At 37.2% G+C, this 20922-nt stretch overlaps 1 protein-coding gene across 5 annotated transcripts in view; it reads right to left on the reverse strand.

Moving 5' to 3' along the window:
* The window catches only part of SORCS1 (sortilin related VPS10 domain containing receptor 1), a 287317-nt gene that overhangs the window by 89004 nt on the left and 177391 nt on the right, over window positions 1–20922 (reverse strand). For all 5 annotated transcript variants that reach the window (XM_040564073.1, XM_040564076.1, XM_040564074.1 and 2 more), the window contains exon 5: window positions 9230–9303. In XM_040564073.1, the coding sequence (XP_040420007.1) occupies window positions 9230–9303 (74 nt within the window). The remainder of the gene's footprint in view (window positions 1–9229; window positions 9304–20922) is intronic.

A 20922-nucleotide genomic window follows, 5' to 3' on the forward strand; every position in this document is an offset into this window, starting at 1 on the left:
AGTAGAACAAGTCAGAAAAAGGGGTTGAGGAAAATTTTTCTTCTCAGCTTTATAGATAAACTCCACTGATTAGGCAAGAGCACAGGGACTTCTCTGATTTGACCAAGATCACACAGTTGTTATGTGGCAGAGATAAAAATAGAGCCTAAGAGTCCTCCAGGCTCCCTTTCCTTTTACTACTAAATTCAGTCCATGAGGACTTTGCAGACATTCTCTGTTCCTTTTTTGCTCACAGGAGGCATTGAATCTGTCCCACAGAGTTCAGTGAGGGAGGAAACTCTTGTGGTTTCTTTAGTTTAGTCTCTATTATGTAAAGTTTTATAGATTTTACTATTCCATGAACATTCTCTAAAGATTGCTTTCTAGCTTTTATATCTCTTAACCATTTTATTCTCCTGACATGTTTTAGAAACAAAAGGCCAGATTCCAGACAGACATAAATCAGTACTTTGTTTCTTTATACTTAGCCAATAAATTTTCCCCTGGCAATCATCTAATTAGGTTTTCCCTGCTGTATCTCTGTACTGTTCTTTCCCACATTGTCCTGTTAGGTGAAATTATATAATTTTGTGCAATTCAACTGGCAGCCACTGGGCCAAATCCATCCTATGGAATGCTTTACTTGGTTTGTCACCTTTTATCTAGAGCTGATGGGAAACAGCAATGCAATGAATAAATCCCAACCAGATAAACTCTTCTTAGTTGTCCCACCCTGCAACACCGATCCAGAAAAGCAGGTAGCTGTTGCTGCCAACACTCCAATAGATAAGTGGGTAAATAGGGGTAGAGGTGTGATTTCCAGGCCACTTCCACTCTCACCATCACTTTTAGCAACCACAGAGACAGAATATCCATAACCTTCCATCTGTGATGTCCACATACCCCACAGCTTAATGGACAGTAGCAAATCAAGTCTTCCTTACCACTACAGTAACAGAACAGCTCTCTTTGGAAAGTTCTGGAGGGGAAACTTGGCTAAAGCTCTAAAATAGATGAATGTGAATTCTTAGTGGGGTAAGCATCCGTTGCTGGTAGCGCAGGTGGGAGGAATGTTTTAAAATCAGAATCTGATGTAAATGGATAAAATTTAGTTACCAGGATTAGATCATGATTTTAAGACTCTCCTGTCCTACATCTCTTTTTCACATACTGCAGGAGACTTGAATCATCTTCCTTGGAACTTGCTTGAAGAGAATGAAGGAAGAAGATACCCTGTAATTAAAGCCTCTGAATTCAGCTTCCTGATACCATGCACCAAATCTATCTGATTTACTTCTTCTCTGATGGTACAGTCTAATAGGGTCATGGCTTCCCACTCTGTTAATACATGTGTTTTTGGCATCTTGTAGTGCTGCAACCCAGTCAGGATGCTACAGAGGAGGTCAGGAAGTCATATACAGCAAGAGGGTAAAGTCAACTCTGCTTAGACATTATGCTTCTCATTAACCATACAACAGAAAATAGCAGTGAAACCTTCCTGACATAGATCCAGACAAATCCACAGACAGCTTTACTATGTCACTGTTTCACTCCCTTCAGGGGCTGTCCTTTATAGGTGTATACAGAGAAACCATCTTCTTTGTCCAGTGCCTGTTGAAAACTGATATATTTTAGGCTTCTGCTACTAAGGAACTCCCAAATCAAGCTTTTGAACCAGGTATATTGATGCCTGCCTAATTCTGCAGATCTTTAGTGGGGAGCAAGTGGAGAACTGGAGAGAAGTTAGAGCTCAGGGGAGGCTGTCCTCATTTATAAAGTAACTCTGGATGATTGTTTTAAAATAAACCAGCTGAAATAGGCAAAACAAAACACACCAACCTGTGTATCAATCAGAATAAGGTAGTTCAGTCCCAAAAGACTTACTCAGATGGAATATACCTCTTCTCCTCCGTCCTCCCTATTGATAATGGAAGGACAAGACTCTAAAGGGAGTTGGGGGCCAGAGTCAGATAAATGGATAAGACATTACTCAGTTATGACTTCTAGGATAACATTCAATATACTATTTTACTCCCATCTTTGTAGTTTTCATGACAAAAAAAAAAAAAAGTCAAGAGCACACTTTCTCTCACAAGGTGGAAGTATGCCAAACTAGGGTTTTGAGATTGAGGAGTTATATCTTACTCTGCCAAATCTTGATTTGAGTAACTAGTTATCTCGAGATACTACTGAGACCAGAGGATCTGTTTATTATAGACTTAGAGGACCAGAGTTTAATCAGCACCCTGCCCTGTGATTTTGGGCAATTTTCTCAGCCTTGTCCAAAGAAGAAAGATGGGTATTTTGGATCTCAGTTTCTTAAGAACTACAACTTATCAAAAATCCAAAGAATCTAAACGAGCTTTTAACAGCAACAAAAAATGATACTGAATGTCTTTTTTTTTTCCCCTTGCTGATCCATGTGGGACTTGTCAGGTTGTGCATCTCTGCAAGCCAGACAGGAATAAAATCCTGATTCCCAGGATAAATCTGAGAGGTTTCAACCTTCATTTGTAGCAAAAAAGATAGAGCTACATCAGGGTCCAGCTGTCTGGTAACCATAAGCAGACGTTTTCACTAAACCCTTTGAAATAGCATTAGGATCTTTAATGAACATTGTCAACTGAGATTATGCTTCCTTGTATTCTGGCTGGGTGTTATGCCGACGTTTCTGGTGAGAAAACACTAAGTTTTTGGGACATTGAATGGTGACCGTATGCTCTAATATGTTGCTAGCCTGCAGATCATCTGTATCTTTAAGCTGGCAGTCATGAAACTACCAAAAGAATATTAGCAAGGGAACAGCATCTTGTGTTACAGAGGCTTGGACCTTCAGTCTGACTTTCTCCCAAAGCCAAATTTCAATGGGAAGCAAATTTGCGGTGTCCGATTCAGGAAGGAATTAAAAAAAAAAAGCAAATCAAACAAAATTCACCACTTTTACTAGTCCCTATCAGCCAGCTGCTTATTCAGATCCCCTGAAAACTGTCATAGGTGACACGCCTATCTGACATGGACTCATTTCCACCATATTTAAGCTATGAAATATGTATTTTTTTATTTAACATTTTAGTACACTTCAATTCATCAGGTATGGCTTTTGTGTTAGATCAAGCAGATGATTTTCTGGACTGGCTGTCACAATGCTCTTTGATTGGCATCTTCCCCATCAGCCTCCAGCAGTTGCCCTGCAGAGATTAAAAGGTCTTGTTCAGCAATATACAGCCTCATTTGTAAACAGCCCAGACACTATGCCATTTAAATTGCTTCAGCCCACCTGGACAGGCATGCAAAATCTCACGAAGCCAAGATCTGACAAGTATGCTGGGACAGTTTGCCAGGCTTGCTCTAACTGCTTGAATATAATGGAGTTTTTAACAGGGCTTTTACAAAGCTTTGACACATTTTTTCCCTTGATTTTCAGCTCTTTCAGCTGCTCCAATGAACACAGTCAGACCTTTTAAAATACAGTTTCTAACCTCCTCTGGAAAATAAAAGATATATACTATATAATTCTTCTCTAAAGATTATCTTTCCTTGCCATTGCTCATAAAAGAAACACAAATATAGCCCTATCTACTCATCTGTCCTCCCAGCTGCTTACCAGTTTATCTTTTTCTCCCTTTCAGTGTGTATGCATATCTTTGAGGGGGGAAAAGTTAGTTGGCCTGGTTTTTTTGTTTGTTTGTTTTTACAAACTTTGCATCCATTTTCTTCTCATACTCAGAAAAACACAAGACAGTCAGAGTCATAACAACATCTTTTCCCAAACTGACATATCTACTGTAACGTCATTAGGGGACCATTAATATCATGGACACCTGACCCTATCAAAAATCAGATGTATTATGACATTTTTATTTCTAATCTGTTACGGCCATGTAGTGCATGAAAGCCTTGAACTGTAATTTTTCTCTGATTAAGACAGTCAGCTTCTTAAAGTATGGAATGATATTTCTTTTGTATTTCTTCCATTTGCTTGTCTGTGTGAAATAACCAAATAAGAAATTAATAGCACTGATACACTTTGATTATATGATTATGATTATGATATATTATATGATTATGATTATAACTTGATACAATTTGCTATCTGTTTTTTTTTCCATTGTTCACTGTATGCTTGTTTTTAAGACAATTTTATTATTTGACTTTTTTTTCCTTGATAATTTTCAGAGGTAGGTTGTGATCAGAATTAGTTGAGAATCTTTTCAGAAAATTTCCCATTTTAGTAAAAGCATAATTTTTAATGAGCTTTAAACTTTTATTACTATTATTATTATTATTGTTAATTTATTTTAGGGCCACAACTAATTGTGATATCTTGACTTACTGACTTTCATAAAATAATTTCTGGCTCAATGTATGACTTGACGAGAGGACCAGAATAAAAAATCTAGTTTTTAATAATCGATTTTTGCTTGAATATTTTGGCCATCGCAAACTGTATGCACTTTGACTAGGTTGTGGTTTTTTTCAACCATTGGTCCTGAATGTTTGGATTTGCTAGTCACAAGGTATCGCTGCTGAGCTTTGACTGCTTGACTGGACCACTTAAAGCAGGAAAAAAAGTAAAGTAATTCCCAATATGATTGATTTGGCAATTGCCTTCACATTTGCATTCACTACAAACCAGAGTCTTTGCCAGCAAAATTCCAGGAATGTATGCTGAAAATCACCATGTATAACAAAAATAAACTGAGAAGCATTTAGATAAAGCATTTATCCACCTTTCCTAACTATCATCTACTACATTCTCTTCCCCTAATGCTGACCACATTAGGAAAACTATGCTATCAACAATAAGTCATGTACATTAACTTGTTTTTTCTGTATTACCCTGCCGAACTAATATTGCTTAGAATACTACTTCCTAGCAATTAGGGTTTTTTCATACAGCACAGTTCCAGAATTACTAAGCACCTTTCTAACTTTAATGCATTTTTCTGTCACAGTACATTTAACAGCAAAATATCAAGAACCTGCCAGATAAATAATAAAAAACATAAAAAATGTTGACACAGTGCAGAACCGCAGTGCCTTGGGGGTGTATGCAGTGTGATTCTTTTATGTTTCCATCAGGTACATAGGTTTGAATGCATTACTCTTTCCTCAATATATCACTTCCACATATCTAGATTATGTAAACAGCTATGTGATAAGATATCCTAATTACAGCAATTATTAGAGATGATAGTTTTACCTTTCACTAAAGCCTGCCCAACACATATGCATGAACAAATGTGTCCTTACAACCTTTTAATGAGGTACAAAATCAGAGATCTTTTTCTTCCCTCCCCCTCTGCTTTTTCATTTTCAGTTGAGAAAAGTCCAGTCATCTCATTTATAGGTTTGAGTTTTTCTGCTCATTCCCTCCACCCCCACCCCAATATGTTCCTCCACAGTGATATTACAATCTCTTCCATCACAAGTGTGGATGTCAGAGCATTGCTTACAGATGAAAGTAGAAGAATGAAAAAAGGGGAACAGGTGAGCTCTGAAGAAACAAAGATCTTGTTCTCATGTTAATGACTCAATTTCATGAAATAGGTGATGCAAAAATACAAAATACCTGTGAGCTACAAGGAGCTGAGTTGCCTCTATACAAAGTGTTTTCTCAGAGTTATGTAGCAGGCATCAACAGAGTGTTTTAATGTTCTTCAGGGCTTTAAATTTCTCTAGGGCAGTAGTAGGAGGGGGTCTTTCACAAAACAACCAAAAATAAGTGAATAAAAAATAAAATTATCTTGCAGATATAAGATATGCAGATATCTTATAAGATATACAGATATAAGAAATGCAGCTGTAAATGGCATTATAGTTTCTCTGACAGCATTTTCAGGCAGAGCCTTTCCAAGACTAAAACTAGCAAGCCCAGTGATGTTTATTCACAAGACTTAGAGTGACCCACAAACTAATTACAAAACCAACATAACAGAGTAAAACGTCAATTTAAATATCAGTGAGAAATCAGGAAAATGCATCTTTGTTTTCATCAATCATTCAAATCCTTTTAGAAGTCTTTAAAGTCTTACAGATGTTCCTTCTCCGTTAAAGAAGCAGCATTAAGTAAATGCAGTCTCAAGAGCCTGATGCCAAAGCCTTTGCTTTGTGTCTTCCTGATCTTAGTGAAGTCCCAATTTAGACAGACCTGGAACCAGTGGGTGTTAAAGTAACTACTCAGCCTTCCTTACATATTGGAATGTAGCCTTCATTTCCCACAAAGAATATATAGACTTTGCTCTCTTCACAATACAGTTGTGTTCTGGTGGATCCCTTTCAAATCCATATGAACTAGAGAAAGCATCAGGAACAGGAGAGAGAATCCCCACAAGCTAATTTCCTTGGAAATTTGTGACTTCAAGACATTGTCCTTTACTATTCATTTCTGCCCTCAAGAATAACTGGAAGTCAGCATTCTGACTTCTGTTTGATTAGACTCTGCATATTCCCAAGCCCAAATGTATAACAACTTATTTTTTTAAAGTAAATAACCCAGGACAGTAAGTCAGGCTCAACCCAACTTGTACATCAGCACTGGCTATACAGATGTTGCTGTAGAAGTCTGGATTTTAACTTCTGATCTGCACCCTCTTATGTCCCAGTCTCCTTTTTTTTTTTCCTTGCAAGGGAAGTCAGCAGTGGCCATGCTCTGAGGGCAAAGGGTTGCCCTTCTGATTCAACACTTCAGTGCCTCTTTTGTCCCCAGGTACTTGGCTGCACAGAAAAGCCCAGTGTTGCTTCCTGTGGTATACATGCTCTCAATTGCACATCTATTTTTATATCATGGATCCATTATATCATGGATGTTCACCAGCACTGACAGTGGCCATATAATTGAAGCTGAGTGGGTTTGTTTGTTTTTTGTTTGTTTGTTTTTATTGTGATGACTACAATAAGTAAATCAGAATGAGATTTAACACTGTCTCCACAAGCTGTATTATTTTTAATTTTGATAGTAGAAATACAGTCTACTTTACAGTGAGGTTATATTATGCAAGGGACATTTTCTTCAAGGTGAAAATACAGGCTTGCAGCTTCATGTTTTGTTTATAGCTGTAGGGAATTAGATGGGTGGTTGGAACCTCTTTTCATCTTTTCATCTTACTCTTTGCCTTTGAAGCTCCAAGGCCGAGTTCTCTTATTTGTAATGTTCTAAGAGGCCTTCAAAGTCTGAACTCCACAGAAAGGAAAAATGATCGTTTTCATCATTATTCTTATTGTAGGCATCCATCAGCTCAATTTACAATAAACCACTACTATAACTAATGACGAGAAACTTCAAAAGGTTTGAAGTGAAGTACAGGACTCAGGGATCCAGGAACAGGAGCACTCATTCCACCTCTACGACCCCCTTCAGTCAATACAATTTTGTTGGATGTCCCCAAAACTGGTGTCCCTAGTTTATAGGGCTTTCCACTTTTATTAGCCCAGAAACATGAAAAGACGTAAGTGTTTGTGTGTGTTTGAAACCCAGCTAGGAGCCCCATGGAAAAGAAGTAGGAGTAATATTTCTATGCCTACACAAACACTCACAGAAAAACAAGTCTAAGTTAAAAATGGAATTCAGTTTGCAAAAGCCTCAGATAACACAGGTTATGAGAAAGAATTAAAAATCAGGAGCAGCAAACAAAATCTTTGGTCTATATCCTTTGCAAACCAAATATTAATGCATTTCTGAAGTAAATTTGACCTAGAGCTCTTACTTCTTTCAGAAATTAAAAGAAAATATTTGACTGAACCTCTCTTGAATCTTGTTATGTTCAAAACCTATGGAACTAGCACAAATTTAGAGTTAGAAGCCACCAGAAAGATATAATTTTAATCACCTGGTCCAGCTCCTCCTGATTTCAAGATGATTGTTGGATCTAAAGCTTCTCTTTTAAAGTCCAGATTCACAGGACAAGAGCCAGCATCTGCTCAGAGGTAGACTTCTGCCTCCATATACAGCTGATGAGAACTCTTGCAGAATGACATCCATTTTAAGCAAAAAGAGGAGTAATCCCAAATACTAAAAAATAAACACTTTTTATTTAGACTATGACAACCATATCTGTAGGAAAGCAGAACAGCATCTCCATGATTCCTCAACTTTCTAACTGCTGTTCCATAGCAGGGTATATGTGTGTGTTGGGGGTGTTCAGATAAGCTCTTTACGGAAACTGGTTACAGAGACTTACACTGGATATGCAAATCACCACTATGGAAAGCAAATGCAGGGAGATCTGCCTGCAGTCAGAATTATGAGAAGAGTTACCAGTACACCAGGATCACAGGGTAGGTCTGTGATGGATAAAACTGAATCAAAATGCAAAGAAATTTGCTAGAAATTTGCTGAAAAACTCCAGACTAGAGGAAAGTTTGGTCCTACATCCAGGGATGATTTTTCATACCTTGTTGTGTGGTTGTGACCACACAAATGTTTGAATCTGAAGTTAAAACATCCATTACAGACAACCCATGTATTAAAACTGGGAGATGATCAGATTGTAATTGTAGAGTATAAGTTTATGCAGCAAAAATTATGCTTGCATCAGTGACAAAGAGATACGATACTTCTTTAAAGTAACTTTGGCACCAAACTCCCAAATATTTCACCATTGATGTAACTGACTGGGATTCAAAGATTCAGTAAGAGAACATGTGCAATATGGTTGATCCACAAAGCTTGAAATCTGACTGGAAAGATTGGGTTGGCAGCGTAGAAGCAATACTACACAGTGATTTAAGCTCACAGTGAAGAAGTGTGCGTGCTTAGTTCAATGGTCATTTACTTACTCATGCTCAGGGACTGAACTGGGTCTAACAGCAGTTAGAAGCACAACAACAGCCACTGGAGATGAGGATGCCCACTGTTACCCTCGCTAGAAATGCTAGTGTCTTCAGAGACTCCAAGACTCCATGCTGAGTACAAGCAAGCTAATGCTGAATTTTGTTAAGCTTAAACTCAAAATGTTCACAGAAAATTGCAGAACTCTCCCCTCCCAAATCAATGCTTTCTTCAGACTGTTACACAGGATTTTCTGTTGTTCATCATTCTTAGATCAGACACCACTTTCAAGTGCTGTATAAACACAGAACAGGAGGAATAATGCCCCTTTCATATCAGTTCAAAGTTAATCTCAACAACTGGATACTGACAGGACTGCAGACTGTATTCAGCCACGCTGCCTTCAAGTGCCCTTTTCAAGATCTCTGTACATATGGGGAAGCTGTGTCTGGGAAATAAGGAAAAGGTTTTTGCTCTTACCAGTAGAACCTGTTTGGTGCGACTCCCTCGTGAAGAAGCAGCCATCTTCTGCCAAATTCCACTGAACTGAATAACTGGGGACAAAAACAAACAGTCATGAATCTCAGTAAAACACAGATAATAAAAAAATTAATCCGAAGAAGCCTGCATCACTTCTGAGACAGTGACCTGGGCTTTTTCTTCTTCCAGTCTCTAAGGGACATGTCTGGGAGGGTTGAAAAGTGTCCCTGGTGACTTTTATGGCAGAAACAATACCAAGCTGTACAGCATGGGCTGCAAATGTTGTTACCTTAGGGATCACTATGTGGGCACACCCAGCTACCTGCCATAACTGAAAACTTGCTATCTAACTTTTTGTGGTAGTCTTCAGTAACCATGTAGCATAGAAAGATTGTCTTTTACATCGTTAAACTTGTCGTACAGACCAAACATATAGCATAGCACAGAAGCTAGGCTATATCCTAGCCTAGCTCTGACAACAGGTATAGAGACATGCCTTCCTTGATATCATGTCGGAAGGTCAATCTCTTTCCAGTTACCAGTAGCCATCTTTAGTGAAGTTGTTCAATGTGGAACAAAAGAAGTGCTCTAACATATCCAGATTTCACATGCAGGACTGACTGAATTTAAATAGCACAAGTAACTTGTACCATGGAAACCTGCAATTCTAACTTTGCTCCTGCAAACAAAGTGACACCATCTTCTAGCCTGGTTACACAAACAATAACCGAATACATCAATCACATCAGAAAATCTTTCTAGAATAAATACCAAATAAGACTGAGAAAGGTCAGGGAAAAAAAGAAATGCCTGTACAGGTATTAGAAATACATTGATATGTCTTTGTGGAACAATATACAAATAGTACTTTTACAGAGCACTTACAAACAGCTTCTCTCCATAAATCCTGCCATCAGGTAATAGTAGAGTGGATGGCCACTCAGGTTCTGTTTATTTTGCTTCAAAATTTTCACATGGAAGCACTGATAGGCAGTCAGCTCTATACTTTTCCTGTAGGTTCATTCCATTTCCCCTCCTTCGCTTGCTTGACAGATATGGACAATCCTCTTTTCAGGCAAGGAAAACTGTGAACTGTCTTTCAAGGACACCACTTCAGAGGTTTTGCAAAAAATGCAAACAACCTGAATCATTACGTGCAATCCTTGATTGATTTTTTTTTTTTTTTGGAACAAGTAGTGGCAGAGGACTGGCAGGGAAAAAAGGAGTGTGGATGCCTAAGAGAATCACTGAGCAAAGATGATTTTAAAGCTTTGAGTAGACCAGAAAAAAAAAATGATTTGAATGTATTTTAAGAATTATGAGACTCTGATTTAAGAAAATTTAAGATCTACTTCCTATTATGCATTATATTGCCTTTGGGAATCCCTATTATGCATTATATTGTCACTGGAAATCCCTACATTCCTCGATTTCCCTACTGTAAAACCTTAGAAGGACATGGAAAGACTAATTAAATTTGTAACAGCAGTTTGGTAAACAGTTTATGTTGAAATCTACTTTAAAATATGGAAGCTGGATATCCACCTCTTTGTTCTCATCTCCTTTTTTCTTGAACACTGTCAAAGAAGAGACAGAGAAGAGGGGGAATAGAAGATAACCAGATTAGGCAAAGGAAACAGTTTAGCTTTGTGGATAGAATTGCATACCCTATTAAAACTTCAGTGGTGAGTCTCTTACTTTTCTTTAAGTACAGATAGATTTTTATTTGAAACTTTACAGCTCACTGACCCTAACAATAACTGAGGAAAAGTCATTTTTGAAAATTAATCTTTTAGGACAAGTAACAGTGACTTCTGAAAAGTGTTCTGAGGTCTCCTGATCAAGAGCATTACCATTACAAAATGTATTTTTCCCTTTCACATCCAAAATTCATTTCTAGACCTGCTTTCATAATTGCACAAGAAATACAAACTAACTTAAGAACAGTGAGTGACTGACAATCTATCTCACCAATACAAATATTTTCCTTTTTATGTCAAAGCAGTTTCTTCCATGACAAGTAATGTCTGTACAGTATTTAGCAATTTAATTTTTAATGAAGTTCAAGTCATCTCACAGTAAAACTTCATTTAATTTCTTAACAGGGAAGCAATCCAAAAAAAATCAGCAAACACCTCTGTGCTTCCAGACGAGGCACATGTAGGATGCAAGATTTCTGGGGACACTAATATTCAGCCAGCTGAAATCATCACAGTAAATCTTGTCTTCACCCTACTCCATCTCTAGTTTCTCTGAGCACAGCTTTCAGAAAGTTATCACCTTCCTGAATTTGCTGTTGATAGTAACAGTATCCTGAATGAATTTATCACAGCCTGCAGAAGCTTTATCTGTGCTTGTATAGCATCCTCCTTCATCCTGCAATCTCACTGCAGTGCCAGGTGGTTCAACATCCCCAGTGCCACAGCTTCCCTCTGTCTCTTTTAGCACAAATATTTGGAGGGGTTGTTCACCTGGTGTATTCGGTGATTCCCCTGATAGAACAGAAATTGTGATGCTGCACAGCACCCAGGGAACCCTGCTTTCTCTTGCTGTGTGCCCTGAACAGGAGAACTGAGTCAGGCAAAAAGGAGAGACATACAAGACATACAATAGTTTCAAAGGGAGTTCACAGATACAGCGGTTCTGCTATGTTAGGGTTTTCTTCTCAAAATAGAAGCCATTGCCCAGTGAGCTACGGAAAGCATGTGAGAAAAGGAAATAGCTCTCATAGGGATTTATCAGCTCCCTGGGAACTCATGCCCAAAGCTCTTATTGTCTTTGATGAGACACTTTAATAACCCGGCTTTAGAAGCTTTTCTTCCTTTGCATTATTTCATCAGCAACCTCAGCCTTTACTCAGCAGTGCAAGCAGTGTTAATGTATCTTTAGCAAAAGGGAAATTCCCCAACTTATGCAACACCTCCAACAAAAGGGAAAAAGATCCTTTGCATTGAGGATTTTTTTCAGACATTTTATTCTAAGTATCATTCATTTTAGACTTAGTTTATTTAGTTGTACCAGAAAAAAAGAAACATTTGGAGGCTAGTTTTTTTGTCATATACTAGATATGACACAGCTGGGATTATTTTTTTCCCCATTTAGCAATTATAGTGCTCGTATGGTTATTTTTTAAACCCAAGATCATATTTTGTTGTTGTTACAAAAGCTCATTCTCCCCTGGGACGATTTCTGACAGGCTTCTACATGCAGTCCCTTCAGAGATGACATTTTATTTTCTTTGGCAAGCACTGCTGTTTGATGACAATTTTCATTATGAGACTGAAATTAGATAATGTTCTCTGCTACACTCTTTTCAACCACTAATACAAAAAGAACTTATTACAATGTATGTTCTCATCTCAGGGCCAAGTAGTGATCTGGCATTTCTTTTTCACTAAGACAAAATTGTTATGAAGTACAAATCTGGTATTGATCTCTCAGATTTGACCCTTCTTCATCAGGGAATAATTCCCTTTTGCTTCTTCTTCTATTTTGTGTTTATTTTTCTGTGCAGTACCTGGAAACTTAAGTCATTAACTTTTTTTTTCTTTTTTTTTTTTTTTTTCTGTTTTTTAAATCCTAATACACTATGAATTAGAAATCTGCCAGCTATCTCTTTCAGATGGGAAAATTGAAATACAGAAGAAAATTAAAGTCTGTCCCAAGGTGACAAATACCTTTTGATGATGAACAGGGATTTAAATAAACCATCTGAAATGCAAGCCAGTCCCCTAGCTATAGAAAGAACCTTCTTGCAACACTATTCTCTTTCTGGAACAGGGAAAATTGACTTTGGGAATCTCAACTTCTTTCCTGATCATTATCCAACAATACCTGTATGCTACTCACATGCTCTGTTAATTGTTTCCCAAATTGTGTGAGAAGCATAAGAGCTGCTCATGTATTTCACAGTCACAGTGTAAGCTTCACTTTTACATTCTTTGAGATACAAGAGTAACAGCAGGTTAGAGTTACCATGTAATCTTCGCATTCCCTTCTAATTTCCTGATCTGTCCATCACTAGTTTTAGACTTGAGTAAATTATTTTTTATTTATATATATATATATATTTTTTTTGCATTTTGGCCTATATTCATTGATATAATTTTCATTTTGAGGCAAATAAAAACATTCTTTAATATACAGTTATTTTTAAACACAGAAAATATAATTTGTAAACTGGGAAAAAATTTCCAATAATGTGATGAAAATAATGAAGAAAAATAAATCTCAAATATGTTTGTAGTTTAAAAAAATGATTTTGTGAAGAGGAATAAAAAACATACATACAAATTCTTAGTAAAAGTAAAATATTTAACAGAAATGAGTCAAACCTGATTGATTTATTTACTTTAGTTTGTCAATTTGCACTGTAGAAAGTGTTTTAATTCCTGAATACATATTGAGAAAAAATGATGTTTTTCCTAAATGTTCCATGGAGAATAACTGGCATTTTGACTTTACTGATCAAGACTGAAACATCACTTCTAGAAGGGAAAGTGTGTACTAGGGAAGAGGAAAAAGAACTCTACATTTTTCTTTATTTCAGCTCTTGAAAATCTCTGTAAAGCTCTCAAGGTCTTCACTTTATAATACGCTCTGATTTTTGTATGGTTCTAGACACATTCTAGATGTCACGTATCTTTCTTTGCCCTTCCGTTCTGTATTGTATAGAATTAGCATTGGTATTGTATCATCATATAACCATGAGCCAGTTCACACCTATAAGAGCTCTGTCCCCTTCCATATTTTTTCTATCTCTGTTTTATTCTCCCCTGGTTGGCCCACATATTGTATCTCCAACACATGTTCTCTTGCAGTCAGATTTCTAAGCTATTTAGAATAGATTTCATCTACTGTAGTATGCATTTACACAATATAAAAATTACTGGGGCTGTCAGTAACTAGAATAATACAGGGAAATTACAAGTGCAGGTATGTGTAAGGACAAGTTTCCCCTATAATAGGTATTTCTATAAAGGTTTCCATTATTCAGAATGGTGGAAATTATTTTCCCGTATTATTTCTAATACTTTTGTTTTTCATACACCAAGCAGCATATCAAAGAGTTAGGAGTTAGAAGAATTCTGTGTACATTTACTTATCTCAGGCAGATTAGAAAGGCAACCACCCTCACATTAAAGTGAATAAAAACAAAATTCAGTATCTTAAAAGTCAGGGAAATTAGACAAAGTCTAGCTGAACACACGGCAGCATTTTAAACCTCATAAGCCATAAGGGACCATTCAAACCAGAGTACATCTGTCCTAACACAAACGTAAAACCTTTGCGTGAAAAAAGACAGAGTCCCAAAGTTGGAAAAGCCAGTGTTAGTGGGCATAATTGTGATTCAGGAAAGGTGAAGTTTTCCTTATTTGCAGATTACAGAGGAATAACTGAATTAAGTTAGAATGAAGTTTAATTTCACCACTACCTCTTCTTAGAAACAGGTCTTTAACAGCTACTTGGAAAAGCAATATCCTAACACTTTGTATATTCAACAGATCCTCAAAATATGGTCTCAAACTCCAGTAATCCTTGGCTCACAAAATATTGTGGCAGGTAAGGCTTTTCACAATCTAACACACTGCATGAAGAATCACCTCTTTTTGCTTATTCTGAGTTTGTCTCCTGACAATTTCATGTGAATGAAATGCACCTTGTATTGTAAGAGGAAGTGAACAATAGTTTCCAATTTATTTTATAAATATTATTTTCCATAATGACCTATAGTGTGAATTTTACTCTTTTCTCTGGAACAAGAAGGTTACTCTTGGAAATGATGGATTATACAGAACAATGGTTCTGTAATAAGATTTCTACATTTCATGGGCTTCAAAACCAGCTTTGAATATTTCACTGAACTCTTAGAAAACATTTCAACAGATGCCACTGATTCCCTTCCTCACATTATTCATCAATTTCTAGATACTTTACAAGTCTCTGAACCAAAATACTACACTTTGAACCACAGCATTAATATCAAGGAAGTCAATATTAACTTATAAATTATACATATATATATATATATTATATATATAAAGATATATATCTAGAATATACATACATAAAATACATGTAAGTTATAAGTTAATATATAAAAAATATAACTTATAACTTGACTGTAAAGAAATGATTCAGTAGCTAGTGAACTGCTTCAATAGTTCTCCCAATGGAGAGAGGTATCAGAAACTTACTGCAAAGAACACAATCTTCCCACCATTTCATAGATAAATTTTGTAAATCTCCACTGAAAAACTATGGAAAAATTGTAGTGTGTAATACAGAGGCTCATCCTTCAGACATTTCCCCTAAAGGGATCACGTGAGTCTCAAGTACTGTAAAACATGAGACCTTCACTCACTCTTATGGAACTAAACCAAACAACACTAACTGAGCATTCATATATTTTCCTAACTTACCAGAAGTCTTATTTGGTTTTGTATTTTTGCATATCAGTCTACAAGTGCTTTAAAACTCCAAAACAAGTAACTAAAATATGAGATTTGAAGGCCTAATGATTTTTAGGCATCAAACAAATTTGATTCATGTTGATGTAATCACCTGTGGTACGGGATTCCAACCTACAGAACCCTGTTTGTGTATTTGGAATTGACCAAATCATGAAGTTGAAATCTTCTGACATAAACTCACATTTTCAGAACAAACACAACAAGTTCTTAGCAGTTTCATAAAGCATTGCATCTCGGTGAGCTTGGGAGATGCACTTTAATAAAACTTCACTGTGAACCACCTATTTCACTTACCAGCACTGAATTTTCCCTGAGATTTTCCCAGCTGAAAATCTGGGTCTTATGAGGTGGCTGAATTATGTTTATTTGGCTGTTGAGCCTGATGGGTAACAAGGCATGGCATCAACCAGATGTTGCTAGCAAATGCAAACTTGTATTAAAGAAAGCAGTCCCCATCCCTGCTCATTTCCAATGAGCTCTGTGCTTCCCAGAGCCAGCACGTAAATGCTACCTGCAAACTCACTGAATTCACCATACTTTCACAGTAATCTCTATATCATCCAGGACAACAAAGAAACAGTTACTCATTTAACATTTGACCTTGAAAGCACATATGAAGTATTGAGAATCTGAATGACCCACCAATTCTGATAAAATACCACTTGAAGGGTCATTATGCTAATCAAGACTTACCATCACCTCATCTGCTCTCAAGAGATTCATTTTCACAGCCAAAGCTTTCTGCCAAACATGAGTCCCTTGTGGCCTCAGCTCCATTTTAACACCTACACAGCATGGATGCAGATATGACCGACCCATTGTGTCCATGATGTTTCATCATTTGGCATTAAAACTAATGGTGTTCTGGTTTCATGGAAATTTACAAGCAATTGTATTGGCATGATGTCTCCAGTGCACTCAATACTTATGCTAAACATGTGGCAGAAAACACGATTTTAACAGCAGATACTTAAAGGAATCTGCACAGCCAGAAAGAGCTAGTAGTATCACCAGTCTGTTCGCCAAAGCGAGGCTGCAGAATCTTAGCTGCTAACTCAAGCAAGAGAGAGAATTATTCAAGCCAACAACTGATGGCTGAGCTAGACTGTATCTTTTGGAGACATGTCCAATCTCAATGTTTGAACCTTTTTTGAAAAACATTGAATCTTAATTCCAAGGGATGATGAATTTATCACTCTGCTTGGTAAATTGTTCTAAAGGTTAATTCCTTTCTCTGCTCAAAAAAAAGTTATATCTGTAACAGGAAAGAGGCTATCCTGCACTTGCTTTCTGTTGTGCCGTAAATTTATTAGGTTGGTTCATAACTTTTTAGATAACTGAATTAAAGAAATGCATTTTGTGCTAAAAGATATATCGTATGAGAATGAGAACAGAACAGAAAATGCTTATTACAGCAGAATTCAGGGGGTAAGTGTCAGAGTTACCATGCACACATACATAGTTTCACATTTGAAAATAAACTACTTTTTATCATTTTTACTATAGTGGAATCTATGACTCCAAGTGAATTTAGTGTTCACAGGTGCTTTGCATAATAAGAAACTGGAGACACATAGGAGCGTACAGTCAAAACAAATGACAGTCAGAAAAGGGAGAGGAGAATCAGTTACAGAAAAGTGAAGGGAGTTGCTGAAAGCTATAGAGATCAGTGGCAGACTTAGTGATAGCAAACACATTTCCTTATTCACAATCCATTGCACTCTCCGTTTCTGAAGAAAAGAAAAAGTCAATTTCATGGAAGTAGGAAAATGGGAATTATATAGAGCAAAAAAACCTTGCAGAGAAACAAGTGATCTACCCGTAGCTATATAGCATCCAAGAACCCAAAAGCAGCAAATGAACAACTCCTCTAAGGGTACAGAGGGCTCATGTTTATACAGATGGATAAGCAAGGACATACTGATTTGCCTAAAGATGAGTGAGTCAGTGGTAGAGAGCAGTGATTACTGCTTTCCTTCTAAGTCTTTCCTTCTCTTTCACAGATCATGCCTATGGCCCAGATATGCATCTGCCTTTCTGGACAGACAGGCTGCTGCTAGGTTCTGTTATTTGATTTTTTTTCTTTTTCAAACTTTTTTTTTTTTGGGGGTGGGTGTCTTTCTTGTGTACCTTTCACATCTATATAACCTCATTTTATATGACCTAGGTAGATGAACCCTTCCCTGCCTTAAAGACGGGTAAGAAAAGTAACAGAGAGTTTCAGTGTTAACAAAACGGCTTTGATGCCACTTAGTCTATCTCACAAAAGTTACTGATCATATTCACCTGGACAAATATCTACTTCAGAAAAAAAGAGACTGAAAAAAAAAAAAACGCAACCACAAAATAAGCAACATCTCCCTCCTTCCCCCAAACAAACTGATGCTGTAAACAAATAGTATGAGAGAATAGTTTTTAAAGGTTTTGTCCAATGTCAAGTAAATTTTCAGTATGCTGATTGGGGAAGGGAGCTTCCTGTTTACATTTTGATGCAATTTCATTGAGATTTGTTTTTAATTTAGTTTTTTAAATTGAGAACTTAAAACAAGGCCAAGATGGAGCCTTGAACAATGACCCACTACCAGAAACAGGACATCCCCTATTCATTCAGTGATGTCCTCCATGCAGGGAACATCTTTATTCCCTCCTTATGCCTCAGTTTCCCTCTCCATAAAATGCAACAAATGGTAATTAACAGTTCTGTGAACAAATGACCATTAAGAGGTGAAAAACTCACCAAGGCCCTAAGGATTGTTCTAATAGAAAGTCACAAGACATGTAGTCATTCAGAAAACTGAAATTTGTGCCATTTCTTCCTGACACACTCAAGAAGGACAGAAAGGCTTATTTACGACGTATTGTCTGCTAACTCCGAGTAGCTTAAAAACAGCATGATTTTTCTCAAAGGCAAAAATAAAAAAATAATTTTAAAAATCCCTCTTTTTCATAGATAAGGATTGAGAGGCAGAGAGGGTGGGAAATGAGACCAGGGTGATTTTTCACTTCCCATGGTATTTGTCCTCTTGAAGGTTTTGAATGAGGAAAGCATGTACAATTTTACCTTCACATACCCTTCCAACTGCACCTGATCCCACCTTCTTTATTGTAGGAAACTGAGGAAGATGGCATGGTTTGACAACAGAAGATATGTTGTCCCACAACAGACTCCTGATTTGCTGAACAGCACTTTAGCTACGCAGCCAAGCATCAGTCCCTAACACACCTATCTCCACCGTGTGACACGTACAGTCAGTAAAGATAGACAGACGGAATTAGATTTTTGGGGAAGTTTAAAAGAAAAAAAAAAAGAAAAAAAAAAGAAAGAAAAAAAACACAAAGAAAAAAGAAATGTAAACCATTTACTCATGCTGTGTTGACAAAGCTCTTTTAGTCTGGGGTGCCCTGCCTTTCAAGAGTTTGTTTAAAATGAGGGAGGAGAAGCAAAAAGAATAACTCCATTTTAATTTATTTTTTTATTTTTTTTTTTTTAGCCTTTGTTGCTGTTTTTCAGTTCTTGAGTATCTTTGCACATTTGTTCCTGAGCTGGGCAATTACGATTCTGCATTTCACCCACCTTGTGTTTCCCAATTTCACCCATACTTCATCTCTCCAAATAGCTCTGTTATTCCTGTCTGATTACTAACCATTCTTCTGTGTGTCTGACCCATTTAAATAGCAGATGATGTCTCCACATGAAGTTGAGACTCTTACTTTCACCCTCTGATTTCACAGCAAACTACTTCTGAAGATTACACAGTAACACTTAAGTAATACTCCCACAAAATACGGCCCCTCATCCTACAGGCAAGCTGATTAAACCCACGATAGCTTGCACATACAAGACCTCCAGCAAGTTTTTACCTTGCAAGCAGAGCTTCACAGTGGCTGAAGTTTCCTCCTGATTTGTAACTCCTCTTACACAGAAAACAGAGAAGCATGCAGTAGTTCTGCAATTACGGGGTAAGAATCAGCCATGTAACAACTGTACTTTCAGACAGAACAATGAATGCAATCATGAAGCAATTAGCACAGGTGGCAGATGGTTTGCTGCTCTTTTTTTTTTTTTTTTTTTTTTCCTCAGGACTGGCAGAAAAAGTCATGACTGAATAAGGGACTGGCCTGTCAGCAATGGTAATTCAAGTCTGCTGCCCAAGGCAGAGACAGAGAGGAAAGATAAGTACGAAAGCAACAGAGTCACTGAAGCTTAATGAGTTATTGCTCATCAGCTGAACCCCAGTAATTAACCACATTCATCTGCACACAACACCCAAGAAACTGGGCTGTAAAGTAACTTCAGTTAACATAGATTTCCCTACCATTTAGTAAATCTCTATTCATCCAAACAAAAAAGATCTGTGGTGCTTATCATAGTGATAGACTCAGTGGGCTGTAAAGAGATTGAGGGTTGATGCTTTGTGACCCATTTCCTGTTCATTACAACTGAGCAATAAGAGGCATGCACTAACTGTTGAATTTGCCCTCACCACTACTGAATTGTTTGAATCACTTCTTAGAGTCAAATAGTCCAGTCCCAATGTGATTCCTGTCTCTCCAGCTCTTTGCTCTATTCACCACCTGATTTTCCTGGTCTCACCTGCTGCAATGACAAGATGTAAATGATGTAATAATGACTTGGCTTTCTGGAAGGATGTAAATGTGTCTTCTAATTGATTCTCACCTCCCTCCTGACTGCCAACAGCAGTATTATTAAATGAATTCAACAATCCTAACTGGTCACAATATAACTTGAATCATCAATGAAATCTCCATAGCCTCTTCAGTCCATGCACGGTATCTAGGTCAGTGATATGACAACGTAAATTCTTTACCATGCAGCTATGTTTCCCTTGCTTCCAAGGGCGATTCTTGATCAGTCAGCACACAGTGCCTGGAATCCAAGGAGTAATGGTTCTCTTTCCTTAAATACAGCCTTAGCAAGAAAATGTAATATAGCAAACTGCAAGATCATTTGTTCCAAACTGCCCCACAGCTCCCATTGCAATTATCTAGATATCCACAGGACTACATAATTACTCTGAGAAAATTCTGCCTTTAGATATGCAAAAATGAAACCAGAGGGAGCCATTTACACTTAGCCACAGGCAGAATTTGACCCTTAGTTTGACTTACACTTAATTTAGTCCAAGCTGATTAATACTCCTTGCCTGTTGGTTATGCTGTATGGTTCTTGGCCAAAGATCGTTGAAGTCAGAAAATATC

Source organism: Cygnus olor, chromosome 7, assembly GCF_009769625.2.
Source record: "Cygnus olor isolate bCygOlo1 chromosome 7, bCygOlo1.pri.v2, whole genome shotgun sequence".
Lineage (NCBI taxonomy): Eukaryota > Metazoa > Chordata > Aves > Anseriformes > Anatidae > Cygnus > Cygnus olor.